The sequence below is a fragment of the Zeugodacus cucurbitae genome, chromosome 4, assembly GCF_028554725.1.
Source record: "Zeugodacus cucurbitae isolate PBARC_wt_2022May chromosome 4, idZeuCucr1.2, whole genome shotgun sequence".
Lineage (NCBI taxonomy): Eukaryota > Metazoa > Arthropoda > Insecta > Diptera > Tephritidae > Zeugodacus > Zeugodacus cucurbitae.
This window is the reverse complement of record NC_071669.1, coordinates 43,127,348-43,145,743: the sequence shown is the minus strand read 5'-3', so window position 1 is coordinate 43,145,743 and position 18,396 is coordinate 43,127,348. Positions and strand designations below refer to the sequence as shown.

Sequence of the window (18,396 nt, the reverse complement as noted above, 5' to 3'; positions counted from 1 at the left end):
ATTCAGCAACAAATCATTCATAAGTACATAGAGTGGGCGATCACAACACTAATATATACATATATTTAATATGATGACCACTTTTTGCGGACAAAAAGACAGTCATAGGACACATATAGGATCCAAATATCGATACCACACATATATCGAGAGACTTTGGTTCCAAATATATTGTTTATCAACATTCTGTTTTAGTTTGAAATCTAAAGAATTTGAGTAAAGCTCAAATTGTCCCACATATAATATTCAAAGGATCCAAAATTATGTATAAAGTAAATTCATTCAGGCTTAGCACGACAATCTTTATTAGAAAATGTACGAGTATTATTCGTGATTTTATTCATGGAACTTTTATCACTATTTTATCCCTTACTTTCATAGATACAACCTTTAGTTTAAGTATCCAAGTAACTACCGGGATAAACCGTGAAAAAATTAAAGAAATATCTTTGCAACATTTGGATAACTGTTATTTCATAGTTGAGAGACTTAGCCGGTCTTTTCTAAGAAAGATGATGTGAACAAAAATCTGTCGACTGTAGAGAACTAATCCCGATCTGCGCTAATATATATGTACAATGTTGGGATGTACAGAATATTTTATATATAGTATTGTCAGTTCAAATTTAAATTACATACATATTATATTTAAAACATGTGCTTAATAAGTATACTTATGGTTTAATTTCAAAAGAAATAATTCAAATGTGATGCCCATATATTTCGTATAATTACTCCCGCAAAGTAAGTCCACCTCTGTTGGCTATAACAAACTACTACACTAAACTGCTTTTCATTTAAACATCCTCCAGATTGCTTTCGCTCCATAATTGCTTGTCGTCGGTCATCCTGTATGTGGGATTTTTTTCAAAAGGCGAAATGCTAATCAATTTTATTAATTTCGCCACTAATTTCATTGTATCCATTTAATCAACCAAACGCTGACATTGATGAATTTACGCCGAAACGCAAATTGTGTGCAAACTCCAAACAAAAGTCCTTGCTGTTGCAACTTAGAAGCAAAGGCGTAGCGTGAGTGTTCCATATAGACTCTCCAGTATTTACATATAAACGTGTAGCTGGTATGCCCGCATTAGTGATGGCAGACGCAATTGAAAGTGCGATTATATACAGACATAGGATGGTATGCTAGTCCTTCACACAAGGCACCCCAAAATGAGCTTGTCATATTTGTGTAGTTTAGTTAATAAACAATTTCCACAAATTTCACATATATGGCAATGGATATTTAACCAACGAGTGCTACTTACTTCAGCTATACTATATTCTATACTTCGCGCCAAATTTACTCTTGTAGTCTTGTATTTTCCAAACCACCTCACCACATTTCACCCTTAAATGGACTTGGTGGCGCTTTAAATAGCAGTAACCGACGGAATTAACCACTTTAAAAATAAATATGTAAGTCCTGGAAAACCTCAGCAATGTTTAAATGCTATAATTGCGTTGTTTTTGTTTTTCTGCACTAGGAATCACATACATACATCGTACTCTTGTCCAGAGGGGTGGTTGCTTGAATGGCTCGACGTTTCATTGAACTTTATTCGGCTGGAATTTAATTTTAAACTGTTGCTCGCTGATGCTGGAATAATTTGCATTGATTTTATGTCGTTCTTCAAATTGGTCGTGCGGACATATGTACATATATATGTCAATACAGATATAAATACATGTATTTAAATACATACATACAAATAAATGATTATTAAAATTTTCGTCGTGCGGTGGAAACCATTTAACGATGCATTACAAATACACAAACTCCACATATAAGCATAGCAATGACCTAGAATTTTCTGCAGCCTAATGGTATTTTCCTATAAACAAGACCGTATGACCGCATACCTATAAAAAGTGACCGTATTACAACCACGTGCAGACGCGCATGTGCATATGTCTGCCAATAAAAGTGCTTTATTCTCTTCTGTTTGATCTGAATTTTGCACGTTAAATGAAGTTTATTACTTTTGTCCTGCCGCGTGTGTTTGAATTGTGGGTAAATGTCCATTCGCATATAGGTGCATACACTTATGTGTGTGATTTTACCGCACAATAGCAGTTGAAATTACCATTTTATTTTGCCCTTGCTTTGCCAACTTTTTACCGTAGTAAAATATAACAATAATTATAAAAGTTTTTTCTAGTTTTTTGTTATTCATTATTTACTTATGAAGTGCTATTCTTTTTATAGTATTCCTTTGTGGATGTGTTTCTTATATCGGTTAGAGCTGTGCAATTATCGCTTGTTCACTTGGCGCTCCAATATTTATCGCATATAAAATTAAATTGGTTTGTGTGTGTGATTTATTTATTTAAACCATTTGAAATTGTGTGACTTGCTAATTATTTAAAAGCTATAAAAATTAATTTAATTGATTTTTATTGTGCATATATTGTACTTAAACACCATGGAATATTTGTATTAGATTTGCGCTTAATTATAATTTTTTATAACAAATAAATAATAGGAAAAAACCTCAAGCAAGCATTGTTGCTATGAATGTGCGTTACTTTTCAATAATAAGGTGAACTTTTTAAATGTCGTAAACTACATATGTATATAAGAATAATCAATTTAATTTTGTTTAATTAAAATAAATAAATATGCGATTCCAGCCAAGTGGAATTTTATCGAGAATTGAAACTATTAAATGCGAGTGAAATATTTCTAAGTGATTGTTATAAATTTTGAAGCACTTGCGCTCATTTTTGGTATCATTGTTACTAATGATATGAACTAGGTGCACAAGTATTCATTTATTTCATTAAGATATATTCTTAATCATGTAAGACTTTGAAGTCAACCCGAACGATATAAATTTGTATATATATATATATAGTTACTGGAGGAAGATATGAATTGATATCACTTTTTTTGTCACCAAAACACATTTTGCGAAATTAATTTGATTTTTATTGAGATATGTATCACTTGAACCGATAGACTTAAGAAAACATATCTACTTAATTTCATTAGGAAATATCACAAAAAATAAAATGAAAATTATCATGTGAGGTGTATGAACCTCAGGTTTTTATATAATTTGAGCACTAAATCACATTGTTGTTCAAAAAACTTGTACACATAATTTTGTTAGAATTATAATCAGTTTTAAGTCAAACACAGGCACGGAATTTGCCGTATAAGAGGATTTCGATAGCATTTCCAACAAGTCTGAGACTTGTTACGATGTTGCCTTTAACGGCTGTTTGTAAGTAAAATAATCTGTTGAAATCAAAATTTGTAATTTTGATAAAAATCGGAGTCACGGTCACTGTAAAGATTTAAAATATCTTATCACTTTTTGGTTGCGGAAGATTAAATAAATTTTAGAATATATTTAAAATTCCAAATTACTACTTTGGGAAATCTTAAAAGCTACTGAAAACTTTTACTAACCACTGAAATAACCATGACAAAGCTAAATACCTATCTTCAGTAGACGTGATGTTTCAAACCACTGATTTCATGCTAATATTGTGTCTTAACATATTTTAGATTGTATAGAATTTCCTTTGTTGTTTTGTTTGTCTATCTATCCATCTGTCACCAATTTATACATGCAGTCTAAATGTTGGTTTTCTGTGAAATTACCATATTCAACAAGATATTCAAGTTTGCGTCAGTTGTGACTGCAATGCAACGAACGATTATACAATCAAAACGAGTATTGAAACGTTCATATTAAACTTGGAAATAAATATGAAATTAAATTTAAATATTTTATGCAAATTTTAATACTTTTTATTATGCATATGTATAAAAAATTAGAGCTATTCAAATTGATATATGCATTTGTTTTTGTTTTTTTTTTTCGTGTGCTGTCAACTTGATAGCAAATCTTTTCAACTGCAATAAGCAATATTAAAGATAGGGTAATGTTTACTATTCAACGAATAGATTTTAGTTGGTGCTTAAACATGAAGAGTTGCTTGCTTATTTTAAAAAGACTGTTAGCTGATTGATATTTTGAGATATTATTATAAAATTAAAAAATGCATATAACATAATTTTGGTATCAAGTTAAGCTGTAGCTTAGGTCCGAACAGTACTGTATAACGTAACTATTCATACAAGCCGACCAATACATTTTTTAAATGGACAAAAAACCCTTAGTTTGTGAAACCGTTGTGTTTATTACGTACAGTTAAAATCCTCACGATGATATTACAAAAACAAACACACTAGCAACTACTCCCATTCATACCGCTATTATGTTTTAATATTTTCATTAAAAATCTACAACTACTCCACATAAATATATGTACATATGTATATCTTTCATGGTTTTCGAATACCTATTCCCAAATTTTCATTGGTGTTTCTAAAGAATTTGTAATGTCTGATTTGTACATGCAGCACTTCAACGTAAACTTTTATTTATCTTGTGAGCCACAAATGATCGCAGATCGCATACCGCCTTTACTAGACCTCAAGTAGTAGTTGGAGCCACTTATATTCGCATAATATTTGCACAATAATTTTTATATTTTCACATCCCGACATTATTCTTTCATCGCCGGCAATGGTTTTGTTATTCTGCGTTTTATTCGAAAAGAATTTGCGACTGACAATGTTGATTTTACGGTTGCTTTTTGAAAATTTTAATTCAATTGAATTTGAATTTGGGCGGAATCCTTTCAAAGGCGCCCTTTTTCTGTCATTTATATTCTATTTACGATTTAATTTATTGTTTTTATCATTTGAGACACTGGTATGATTTATGCATTTAAAAATAATAATTTGGTACACCGAAAGATGTTTTTAAAGACAATTATTTATTTTTCATATTTTACTGTTAAAATTATTTTTTTGTTTAATGAGCACCCGAATTTGGTTTGCATTTTGTTTCGTATCATTTCCATTTATAAATTCACCTTTTATTACAATTTTCTATACAAACAATGCAATATTGTTGACTTCTCACTTGAAATTCAGTAATAATATGAACTCCATCTTCCACTAGTCACTTGAATATCACTTTGAATAACTGTCCGACGGTGCGTATACTTAACCGATGCTTTCGTGCGGTTTTTGTAGCGTTCAAGAATAAAACGAAGCAGCAACTGACATCTAAATGTCTTGCTTTGGCATTCAGAAGGTATTTGCAACAAGCATTTACTGATGCTGTTAATAAAAGCTCACCGAGAAGAAACGTAGTTAACTGCAAAATATTGAGAAAGCATTAATATGTAGAAATAAATGCTTTTAATTTTTAATACAATTATTTTTTAACTGTTCAATATATTTTCTGAAATGTTTTTTATAAATAACCGGTTAAATTGAATTTCAGAAATGCCTTATATTTACATTAGTCTGCTATCCAACATCCAATAACAAATTCTCTCTTTTAATGTTAACCGTCTTATGCTGTAATGTTAGTTAACATTGACTCTCATTTCATCAGAGAACTTAGAACATATGTTGCTTGTTTGACAGTTAGCTGTTGTTGTGTCGTTAAGCCGATAGTGTTTGATGTTGTGTTTACAGAGAACTTACAACATAGAGAAGGTGCAGGTTCGACAGCGACTGAAATTCAAATCTGAAAGAAGTGTACTAGGGAATTTACCACGCTGCTGGGGAACTCACCTCATGAAAAGTTAACAGCGATTTCAGTTTTAGCATAGGGAATTCTGTAAAACGAGAAATCGCTGGCACATGAAATAATCATTTGATGTTTTTCAAATTCATTTAAATTTTGTATTTTTTTTTTTATTTCAAGTTATTTTAAACTAATTTATAAATTGAAATAATTAATAATTAAAATCATATTTTTACCAAATTATTAATAAAATGAATGAAAAATTATGTTTATGATGAGCGTCGAACCTGTTGCCCTTTCTCAACTAGGGAATTCCTTGGATAGGCAAAATAAGAAAATATGTGTGAATATACATATGTATGTACATATGAATGATAATTCACTGATTGTGCGAAAATTCGCCAATTGATGGTAGTCAATCCTGAAAGTCGTGTTTTATTAAATTTATATATTATTCATAAATATTTTTATTTCATTTAATTTTTATTAGATATTTTTTATTCAAATCTGATTAAAAAGTCCATTTTATTCTTTAATTATTTAAATAAACTATATAACAAATCTATAATATCATTCTGGACTCGAACAATCATTGATTTGCCGTCGGCAAATTTCATAACAATGTATATGTTCAAATATTTTTACTACCATACGCGTGCAAAAATTTATATGTACATACATATGTACATATAAATGTGAATATACAAATCTACATTCCGCAGATTTGTCACTTCGACACATCTTCGGAAAAAGCAACTCGCCTACAACAAAAAATTACAACACATTTCCATGTTGAAACGCATGCGTATCAACAACAAAGCATGTGAACTTCATTCATAAGCGCAAGCGTCGCGCACATCTCCGCGCATGCCTTGCCCAAAAGCGGCATTGTCTGGGATGCTAAAAATCACAAATTCAAATAATTTCTGATATTTCCTTCAAAAGAGAAAACTGGCCGTGGCCGAGAATCATTTTCATATTTCTATTAGAACGAGCATCTTGTCCTATGGATTATGAAATATCAATTAAGCTGGTTGATTTTCAACAGCTTTCATGGTGCGAGTGGTACGCGCGCATCCGCTATTTAGACAGTGCTCGGGTTCAAATCCTGGCCGAAGTCTTATTTTTCTGCATATTTTATATTTCTGCCACAATTGATGGCAAATATGAAAATTGATTCTTTTGTGATTTTTGTCAAGCTGCTTGAACTGTTGCCACTTTTCGCTTTGACTTCAGCATCAACATCGAAATATGATTTTAGCTTTTGTCTTCGTCGCGAGGAAGCAGTTTGTCTACACCGACGGGTGCAGCGGGGAAAAGAGTTGACATATTGTTGTTTCTGCTTCTTGATGTTCATAGTTTTTTGTAGTGAGTTACTCATGTATGTAAGTTTGTATATGCGTTGGTTTGTTTTTTGACGGTCATTCACATTCACATATTCTAATTGGTGCGTTTGTTGTTGCGCATATGAAGGAATGGTGTTGTTGTTCGTATGACGATTGCCAATTCGTAATATTCTACATACATACATATGTACGTACACTTGTAAGTTTGTAGGTCATTCGCGAATATTTGTGCGTTGGTGATTGCTCATATGAAGGAATTCCCTTTTTACGCTTACATAAAAATATATTTATGAATGAATGTAGTAGATACATACATATGTAGAAATATCGTGTACGTGGGAGGTTTTTTATGCGATCGCGCATATGACAGATAATATATACATGTGTATATGCATATCTATACATACAAATGCTCATTTATACCTATAATTTTTTTAAAATGTAGCAATTTTTTTAAATTTTAACACATTTAATTTATAAAACCGAAATATTGAAAAATATTTTTTTAATTTCCTACAAATTCTATTAAATATTTTTCACATTTCATTTATAAATGAAACCGAAATATTGACATAAATTTTTATTTATTTTTCTACAAATTATTTTAAATATTATTTATGAGCTGAAAAAATTCTATTGATCAGTTAAAATTTATAAAAAGTCAAAATAGTTTATCATATCAAAGCATGGGCATATCACATCAAAATGCCAATCATCACAAATGTTCATTCCCCAGCAGTCAATTCTGTTAAATAATAACGAGTAACGAGCGAATGGTGAATTCCCTACTAGCCAATTATAAGCTCTGTAAATGACCGTATCGAGCATCATACAAAAATCAAAATGCTCCTTCTCTATGTTGTAAGTTCTCTGGTGTTTATATTTAGGATGATAATCATGTTGTTATTGCAAAATATTTGTATGTGCTCTAATTCTTATATATATATATATATATACATATATATATATTTATACATATTTTTATCCATTTATTTGTTTTGTTATTTTCAACCTAATAATACGAATTTCTGACCTATGAGTAACACCCTACTTAAATGTGATTTGTTTGTTAGTTCAAAGACTATCAGGTATGTTCTGCAAATCATTTTCGGGCAATATTTCCATATTATTAGAATCTTTGATGTGTTCTGTAAATTGTTTCGTTTTTGATTTTCCCTGTTCTAGAAATCTGAATCGTTACACCTTAGACACTGAGTTCTTCATGTTCGATATCCGGAGCCTTGAAAGGTTATAGTCCGATATATTTGAAATAGTCGTGGTTGTGAACCATTTTCCATCCGTATCATCAGGGTGTCAAAAAAAGTATTATGTACCGAATTTCATTAAAATCGGTCGAGTAGTTTTTGAACCATAAGTGGGGGGCGCTGCGCCCATTTTCCATTTAAATCTGAGTGCACCTCTCCTCTGCCTTTTTTTTGTAAAATTTAGGGTTTCTGACGTTTCCGTTAGTGAGTAGCACTTTTAGTAGTTTTCAACATAACCTTTGTATGGGAAGTGGCGATTATATCAATTTTTAAATTATGTAATGGGTACGTAAGGGAACCGACTGCAGAGTTTTGGTTTATATATCTTTTTTGGTTTTCGAGATATTCACAAAAAACTTGGTTGGGCCACGCCCACTTAAAAAAAATTACATCCAGATATGCTTCTTCCTAGTGTGATCCTTTATACCAAACTTTACTTTTATGGCTTTATTTATGGGTTAGTTATGACCGTTTATAGGTTTTCGGGTTTCACCATTTTGTGGGCGAGGCAAGAGTCCAATTTCGTCCAAGTTACTCAAGTTATCCGTTGCACGGCCAGACGGACAGACGAAATTCAACCCTTTTCGTCGGCCTGATCATTTTGATATATATAACCATATATCTAACTCGTTTATTTTAATGACTTACAAAAAGTGAAGTTTTGCTTTTCTGGAATCAACTTCTGACATTTGTAATTTAATCCACTTATAACAGAAAATGTTAATCATTGGGGATAAAAATATCGATACTGAACCAATCGATATCGAACCAACCTTTAGCATAAAACCGAGAACTTGTTGCCAATTTTATTAAATTACATATGGACGTCTGGATCTTACTTATGGATCTTACTTATGGAAATAAACCTGAAGCAAAAAGAAACCATCTCAATTCGACAAGTAAAGAAAGATTTTAGCAAAACGTGGAATCCGATGCAGACAGGGAATTAGAATGGTCTCTCAAATGTCGCCTTTCGATTCTAGCTTGATAATATCGTTCAAAAACATTGTTTATTTAATAAAAACTACGATATTTCATATTTTGAGCCAACGAATTCTTTTTTATTTGTTTTGTCCAACTGTAACAAAGAAGTCAGCTGTTTCGAATTTAAATTATAAATCAAATGAAATCGAACGAACTTCAGAACACCTAAAACAAAATCGTGCGAATGTTAATCAGTAAATGTTTGTTGCAGATTAATAGTAACCCAATGCATCCGTAGTCCTAATAGGCCTAGTTAATTATTCTAGTTTATCTTTCTGAAAACATAAGCGAATATGTGCGTTTCGCCTTTTGTACTTACATATGTGCTCACAAATTTATTGGACTTCGAGTTAGATTTTTCAAGCTAATACACTGGAAATTCAGGGCTTTTTGTGAACTAATAATTGCAAAAGACTGGCAGTTGCCTGTAGTTCAAAGTAACGTACTTTTATTAAGAGTTCACTTATAGTCTTCTTTAATCTTGTAAAGCAAAAAATTTATCACATGAATGTTTGAAAAAGGTCACATTAGTTACTATTAATTTAATTTTATTTATTTAATACTTGGATTTATAATATAATACTAATAATAATAATATGTAATATCGTGCGTTGAAAGTGTCAACAAATTTAATAATTTCAAGAATTATAATCGAATGCTCTTTAAAAAGGCCAAACGTATGACTCACAAAACATTAGTCCTAAGCATCTGGGTTATAAAAAATTGCGTATAAAAGTTTAACAATTAAGCCATATGCTTTTGTTTGAGTATTGAGTTAAAAATTTTCAAACATAAGTTTGTGCTTACCTTGTGTAAACGCAAAAACAAGCACTATGAACTCAAACAAGTTGCTGCTGCATTGATACATATATATTTGTACTGCATCAGTAATCCATGCTGATTATAAGAACAATATTTCCCGTTACCGAATTTTATTAATTAAAAGTAGTGCAATTATTACTGCTGCGCGTACTCGTGCACAGATACATGGAATGTCTAATCAGAACACAAGTTGTACAAATGTAGAGTATTGCTTAAGATAAGCGCAGCTAGATTGTTTAGTGTTTAATCATTCCATATTTAAATGTAAATGCTTCAAGTGTAACATCATCAATTCGGTGGGCTGGTGTATGGTGTATGACTATTTGACTGTAATATATTTCCCGAAAAGTCTGTGCAAAGCGGGTAAGACATTAAATTGCCTCTGAAATTCATTTAAGTAATTTAAAGCACTTTTCTCAACACTTATGCAAAAAAATATTAAATGGAAAATGGGTGTGGGGGCGTTGAAAAACTATATCTCAGAAACTACTCGACCAAATTCAATAACTTTTGATGGTATAGATTTGCGAAATCGGTTTGCAGCTACTTCCTACTAACACAGTATTGAATTATAGATCCCATATATGGAACAGACTTCCTTGAAAATGGATATTTTTTCCGTAATTATTTTCAAATTTCTCATATATTTTATAACAATTCAGAGGAGATATATATCTTCTAATAATGTGCCTCTGAACAAAAAATTCATAGGTAAAATGGGGTCTAAACTTTCTTTAGCTCCTACATATAATATTAAGTTCTCAAACATACCATAGGATTACACCACACATATTGGTTAATATGTGATTGGCGTTGCAACCGTTTAGCCGGTTATAGCCGAATCGACGATAGTGCGCCACCTGTCTCTCTCCTTTGCAGTTCGGCGCCAGTTGGAGATCCCAAGTGTAACCAGGTCGCTCTCCACCTGGTCCCTCCAACGGAGTGGAGGCCTTCCCCTTCCTCGGCTTCCTCCGGCGGGTACTGCATCGAACACTTTCAGGGCTGGAGTGTTTTCGTCCATTCGGACAACATGACCTAGCCAGCGTAGCCGCTGTCTTTTTATTCGCTGAACTATGTCAATGTCGTCGTATAACTCGTACAGCTCATCGTTCCATCGTCTGCGGTATTCGCCGTTGCCAATGTTCTGAGGACCATAAATCTTGCGCAAAATTTTCCTCTCGAAAACTCCTAGTGTCGTCTCATCTGATGTTGACATCGTCCAAGCTTCTGCACCGTAAAGCAGGACGGGAATGATAAGTGACTTGTAGAGCTTGATTTTGGTTCGTCGAGAGAGGACTTTACTGTTCAATTGCCTACTCAGTCCAAAGTAGCACCTGTTGGCAAGAGTTATTCTGCGCTGGATTTCGAGGCTGACATTGTTCGTGTTGTTGATGCTGGTTCCCAGGTATACGAAATTATCTACGACCTCGAAGTTATGACTGTCAACAGTGACGTGGGAGCCAAAACGCGAATGCGCCGACTGTTTGTTTGATGACAGGAGATATTTCGTCTTGTCCTCATTCACCTCCAGACCCATTCGCTTCGCCTCCTTATCCATGCGGGAAAAAGCAGAACAAACGGCGCGGTTGTTGCTTCCGATGATATCAATATCATCGGCGTACGCCAGGAGCTGTACACTCTTGTAGAAGATTGTACTTTCTCGGTTTAGCTCTGCAGCTCTTATAATTTTTTCCAGCATCAGGTTAAAGAAGTCGCACGATAGTGAGTCACCTTGTCTGAAACCTCGTTTGGTATCGAACGGCTCGGAGAGGTCCTTCCCAATCATGACGGAGCTTTTGGTGTTGCTCAACGTCAATTTACACAGCCGTATTAGTTTTGCGGGGATACCAAATTCAGACATCGCGGCGTAAAGGCAACTCCTTTTCGTGCTGTCGAAAGCAGCTTTAAAATCGACAAAAAGGTGGTGTGTGTCGATCCTCTTTTCTCGGGTCTTTTCCAAGATTTGGCGCATGGTGAATATCTGGTCAGTTGACGATTTTCCAGGTCTAAAGCCACACTGATAAGGTCCAATCAGTTTGTTGACGGTGGGCTTTAGTCTTTCACACAATACGCTCGATAGAACCTTGTATGCGATATTTAGGAGGCTGATCCCACGGTAATTGGCGCAGATTGTGGGATCACCCTTTTTATGGATTGGGCAGAGCACACTGAGATTCCAATCGTCAGGCATGCTTTCTTCCGACCATATTCTGCAAAGAAGCTGATGCATGCACCTTATCAGTTCTTCGCCGCCGTATTTGAATAGTTCTGCCGGTAATCTATCGGCCCCCGCTGCTTTGTTGTTCTTCAAGCGGGTAATTGCTATTCGAATTTCTTCATGGTCGGGTAATGGAACATCTGTTCCATCGTCATCGATTGGGGGATCGGGTTCGCCATCTCCTGGTGTTGTACTCTCACTGCCATTCAGCAGGTCGGAGAAGAGTTCCCTCCATAATCCCAGTATGCCCTGGACATCGGTTACCAGATTACCACCTTGGTCTCTACAGGTTAATAACTCTGTGAAATTAAGTGAGCATACAATCTTGGATGTAATATAGTTTGATGGTAAGTGCAATCGGTCCAGGAATTACCTGAGCCCTCATATAAAGGGTTTTTCAATAAGAATTTTTTATAATAATAATAAAACAAATATCAATGAAATTGTTTCTGTGAAAGTACATTCAATGCCATTATGTATGGAACTCAATTTCTTTTTCATGGCCACCACGGGTACGCTTGCACAAGTCTAGACGCTGGGTTCAGCATTCTAGATAACACGTTCGTGAGATAACACGTTCACCAAACTTGCTTTTCAATAAATCGAGTGTGACATTCGCTATATAGCTTGTGGCGTCGTCCTGTTGGAACCACATATTGTCCAAGTCCATATCATCCAATTCGGTCCAAAAATATTCGTTTATCATTGAGTGGTCAGGCAGAGCGATTATGACGACCATAAATTGTATGTAGCATTCTTAAAGTTGAGGCCACTGACTCCGAATTTCGAAGTATATTTTAATAATTTCGACTCCTTGTTGGATGGTATATCTTTTAATGATTACCTTACCTGAAGAGACAAACCTTATACCTTACTGAAGAGAAATGTTAAAAGAGCGGGAAAAAATATGGCGTCGTTTGGAGTGGTGGAATCGTGGAGTTGTATAAACAAGTTTCTAAACATTTACACTTACCAAACGAATTGTGTTTTAAAATTCCGTTTTAAATTAATTTGTATGTGTATGTAACATTTTATATCTGTTAGTAGACTGAGAAATAGTTGTAACAGATGGCTAACAAAGTGTCTCAACTTAAGGCATACTAAGTATTGTATTTCATTTATTTGATGCTTTTGAAAAGAACATCGATATTTCAGCTCCGATATTTGCCTCCTCAGTTAGGGATTTTATCGCGGATGTAGCCTATTTGTTAGCTTCACCAGGCACAATTTGCAACGATTTGTTATTTTATTTATTATTCATTTGTTCTTTCTAACGTATGCAGTTGCTACCCCGTTTTACCGTTTTGTTACCATAATCACGTCTAAAATCCTTTTTAAATAAATTCCAATCCCAAGGATTATTTTTTAATCTGTATTTTATTTAATATCATCACTAATGAAACTTATATAATAAACTTAAAGACGACGTAAACATTTTCTTTCAATAGCTATGCAAATATATAATATAATCATATTAAACTCAACAGTTTAAAATTATTAGTAAATTGTTATTTTACAATTAATTTAAAATTTTCTGTAAAGAACGCTATACAATTTATGTTCTAATTTAACATTACAATTCTTAATCATCATTAATAAGTCAGGTAAGTATGGCGAATTTGTCGTCGTTGTAATCGTTTCGGCATAGCTACTTGATATCCCGATTTTTAACGATGGTTGGACTTTGCCCTTGAACGGTTGTGTTGCATTTTCGTAATCTTCGTACTTGCTAGAAAAACCAGGACTGCCAATAATTGGTTACCATAGTGTCCTTGAAATCACAAACTCTTGCTTTAAAAGCAGGTTCTGCAGGATAAAGAAAATAAAGATTAATTTATTAACGATTTTTAACATTGCCATTCATACAGAAATATCGAAATGTAATTAGGTATGCAAAAGTTAATACTTTGTAGGAAATACAAAATTGTCGTCGTCAGAGAAAAGAAAACTGACTTATATCCAAATTTAGCATTTATGGTAACACGGAAACGTGAATACAAGCGTGATCATCAACATAGTGATTTACATTGTATATTCATCAGTACCCAAGTACACACCAGCCCAGTGTAAATAGTTGTTGGCGAAATGAAAATAGACAAACACATAATTTTAACAACACGCCTATCTCCCTTGCTCTTAACTAACTAGTGAAACAGCTCTCATTTTAAGTCAGTCAATTTGTTGGCTTTTTGTTTCCTGTTTCCTTCTTAGCTCCTGAAAATTTTGTGTTGATTGACAGTATTTTGACAATCTTTTAGTTGATATCAGCTTACGTACTCTAAACAGAAATAGCATAAAAGTAAATAATTGAATGGATCATGTGATTTGGTGACACGACGGTGTGAAGCAAATCTGTATTAAATAATATTTGTTTGCAACCTAAAGAACAATGATTCATCATATTTATGAATATATTTCCTTTAAATCCCATTTACTTATATTAGTTTCATTGAATATTTAAACATATGCTGTTTTTGGATCAAAGGTGTATCAAGGGATCTTCGAAATTTCAGTTTCGATATTTTAATTGCAATGTTCTTTTGGAAATGATCACAAATATTATAGACCAGTGGACCTAACATTGTAAAATTCTATTCTTTATTATATTTGTTGAAAAATCGGGCCAACATAATAATGACTGATCTAAGAATCCTCGAATTAGTAATATTAATTATAAGAATCAGGGTTCAATAAAAATATATATCAATTAAAGCATGAAGGGCGCGAAGTTGTAACTATATCAGAATTGAGAGATAACATTAAGTTAGTTACAGTCTTTATCTTAATCTATAACTTTAACATTGACAATTTCTGCTTGACTAAGAGTGGCTGCCAAAGGATCCACATATGAAAAGTTACGCAATATATCTGCATACTCACCACTTTGCCTTCACGCTTGCTCTCTTTAATGAACCAAATGACTACGAGCGTCACTTTAAGCATAAAATTAACCAGATTGACAATGATCAGTGACTTTTGACGCTGACGATGAGTGTACGTTAGATATGAACGTTCCAGCGAATGTTGCTTGAACGAATTCGTGAGAGATGGACACAAAATTCCCTTGACAACGTTGGCACTCTTGAAAGCTGCATAAGTTTGATTGTTAAGTGGCCTTGGCTCCGATATCGTCTTTCCCTCCTCTGTTTCACAATCTATTGACGTAAGTAGGATGTGACAGCATTGACCGAAGTTGACCGGAAATTAAAGAATTCCAATTAGGTGCTCGCACGGCAAATTACACATTTCAATCAAGCTACACTTTACTTTATACGAGTATGTATAAACAAGTTACAGATTGGCTGATAAGCATCGCTTTAGTAGTTGCATTACACGGCATTGCACTTATGGGAATGTGCAACTTTGTGGTTGATAAAACAGAATTTATTAGCTTACCATAATTGCTCGTATTTCCAAATATGCTGCAGCTTTCGGTGCGTCTTTTCGGACCGAGCTTCATTCTCTGCTCTACAATGCGAACGGATTGCACACGCAGCGGGGTGTTCTTTACCCGCATGCGGTCAATGTCCGTTGTGGGTCGCTTCGAACTGACAGCGCATGACTTGGTCGGTGTGGCGGAGGGGTATGACTTGACTGTGCGTTGATCATCCACTGAATGTGCGCCATCGCCAGGGAGCCGTGGTATCTTCGACATTATAACATATGCATTATTTTAAGTATTGTTAAAAGTTAAGTAATATTTTGTTTTGTCCCATATTTAATTACATACTAATCATCCCTGATGAACTGTGCTTTCGGACACTGATAACCTACCTTCACACGCAGTATGCTCGAGTCAATTAAATCCTCATTATGTGTTTCAGCTATTATAACTCCGTCATTGTCCTCAGTTTGTAATGCGGGATTACTGAGACCACAGTCGGTTTCATCGTCGCCACCGACGATAGCGGTAACCGTTATTGGTTATATCGAGTGTTAGCGAAATGGTTGTGGGATTCTTCACACTGATTCGCTGGCATTTGGGGTCATCGTCGCCGTCATCATCGAGTAGCTCGTGCTGAGCCAGCGGAGGTCCTGGAAGCTCAAATTCGTTGCTGATAGTTATGGCATTTCCGCCTGAGCAGCGCCGTCTTTGAATTGGTGTTATGGTTTTTGTTGTACTCTGTGTGCTCTGATTACTCTGTCTATGTTGTTGTAGGCGTTGCACGCCAGCGGTGATTGGCTTAATGTACGTAAATGTACTTCGTCAGACGCCAATTTGTCGTCCATGCTGCGTTCTTCCTCTGAACTGAAAACGTGCAAATGCGAAAATTTGAAAAATAAAATTTAAGAGGAGTAGCGTTAGAGGAAATGGGTGAAGGTATAAATCTTATAATAATTGCTTTATTTTAAATACCGGAACATGTTCTCGATATCTTGTTAAGTATTGATCCGGATTTTTTACGGCCAAGTGCTATTATTTCGACGATCTAACCCTCTTTAGATCGGCAAGTTTTAGATTTAGACGTTTTTATTACATATGTTGACATACATTCTACTAACGCCACTAAGGGGAGATGTGTTTTTATGAACTTGGTGATTTTAATTTAATAAAAGCTCACAATCCGTTGCTTTTTCGTGAATTCAAAATAATACTGTAACAATTCCCTAGTCTACATATTCGCCAGACATTATTCCCTGTGACTTTTTTCTATTTCCAAAAATAATGAGGAAGAGAAATCGCTGAAAGAGCTATCCCATAAATCGAAACGTTTGAGAAGTGTTTCGTCGATCTGAAAAAGCGCTGGTATATGTAAGTTGATAATGGAGACTATTTTAAAGGCGACAACAATAATGTTGACTGATATTTGTTTTTTTTTTTTAATCCCTTTATTTTTTTAACATACCACGTATTATACTAAAGACGCATACTTTCTAAATATACATTTTTTTATATTCCAATTTGTATAGCAATTCCTTTGTATGAGTGAATTACTTCAGAGATTATCATGTGAAATGTGTGCCTCACTTTCAACTACAACCACTCAAACTTCAGGGACAAACATATTTTACTCAACATTAGTACATATTACCATTGTCTGAGTGGAATGTATCAGATTTGTACTACCGTTATTTAAATTAGCTGCCACTGTTTGTGACATCGGACAAACAAAAACAGATGACACTCGTATTGTCTCGATATGCAAGCGTGTTGACACTGGCAAGCACTCACAAGAATTCTCAAATACAAATACATGTATCTCATTCGTCAGCACAGTGGTTCAGTGATCTGATATTACTTAAAAAAAAATTGTAGTTTTAAAACAAAAAATATCTGGCTTAAACTCCTGAAGATGGAAATACTAACTTTCTTTGGTAAAATCATAAAATATTGCTAATACTACTTGCTATCATCCATATTATGAAATGGAGACAAAATATTTCCTTTCAAAAATAAACTTTATATATGCTATATGAAATTTTAAATAAACATTTAAAATAAATTTTAGACTCAGAATTGGTTCATGGAGTCTGATTACTGTGATGATTTCTGTACAATCGAATTACTATGCTTCGCATAAACCAGCATAATAATGTCCCTGGTACTCGCGAAAGCGCCTAAGCATACACACATGCATGAGCGCTCCTCTCTTATAGCGTAAAAAATGTGTTAGTTCATTAAATATTGAATAAAGTAAAAAAACCGGAAGGAAATCGCTTCCGCCATGGTAATTTAATATTGAGAACAGTAATCGAATGAATGTATAGATTTTATTTACAGACTTCTAATGGGATGCGCCGCAACTAAAGCTTAACCTTAAATTTAATTGAATTTATGTGAGTAGCTCGACTACATATATATTTGTATAGATAAATGTATAAATACATACAGAAACACATGTCTGATGAACCGTCTTGTGCGAATAGTCGTATTTGTTTACTTTAGAGATTCCATCTGTAGATTATTGATTTGCTGAACTACAAACTCAATATGCCTCTTCATAGCAGTAGCTTACATATGCATACATACATTTGTCAATGTATATAATTAATGTTAAAATAATGTATATTTAATGAAGAACTTTGAAGCATCTCTCCATGGAACATAAACTTTGTGTTCGTACGCTTTGAAGGGCACTTCGTATTGCTTTAATGATTTTTGTTAAGATGACAAGTGATACCACAAATGATATCAACAAAACAGAATTCATAAAGAACCCTCAGAAAGTTTTCAATGCGCTTTAATTAAGATTCAG

General features: G+C 33.9%; 1 protein-coding gene across 1 annotated transcript; it reads right to left on the bottom strand.

Moving 5' to 3' along the window:
- Nucleotides 1-14,486: 14,486 nt before the first annotated feature.
- Nucleotides 14,487-16,117, bottom strand: LOC128921537 (adenylyl cyclase 78C-like). The gene is made up of 3 exons (XM_054229481.1): nucleotides 15,974-16,117; nucleotides 15,596-15,845; nucleotides 14,487-15,354 (listed from the first exon to the last, which is right to left on the bottom strand). Exons 2-3 carry the CDS (start codon nucleotides 15,714-15,716, stop codon nucleotides 14,987-14,989), a joined length of 489 nt encoding a protein of 162 aa, XP_054085456.1. The 5' UTR covers nucleotides 15,717-15,845; nucleotides 15,974-16,117; the 3' UTR covers nucleotides 14,487-14,986.
- Nucleotides 16,118-18,396: the final 2,279 nt, after the last annotated feature.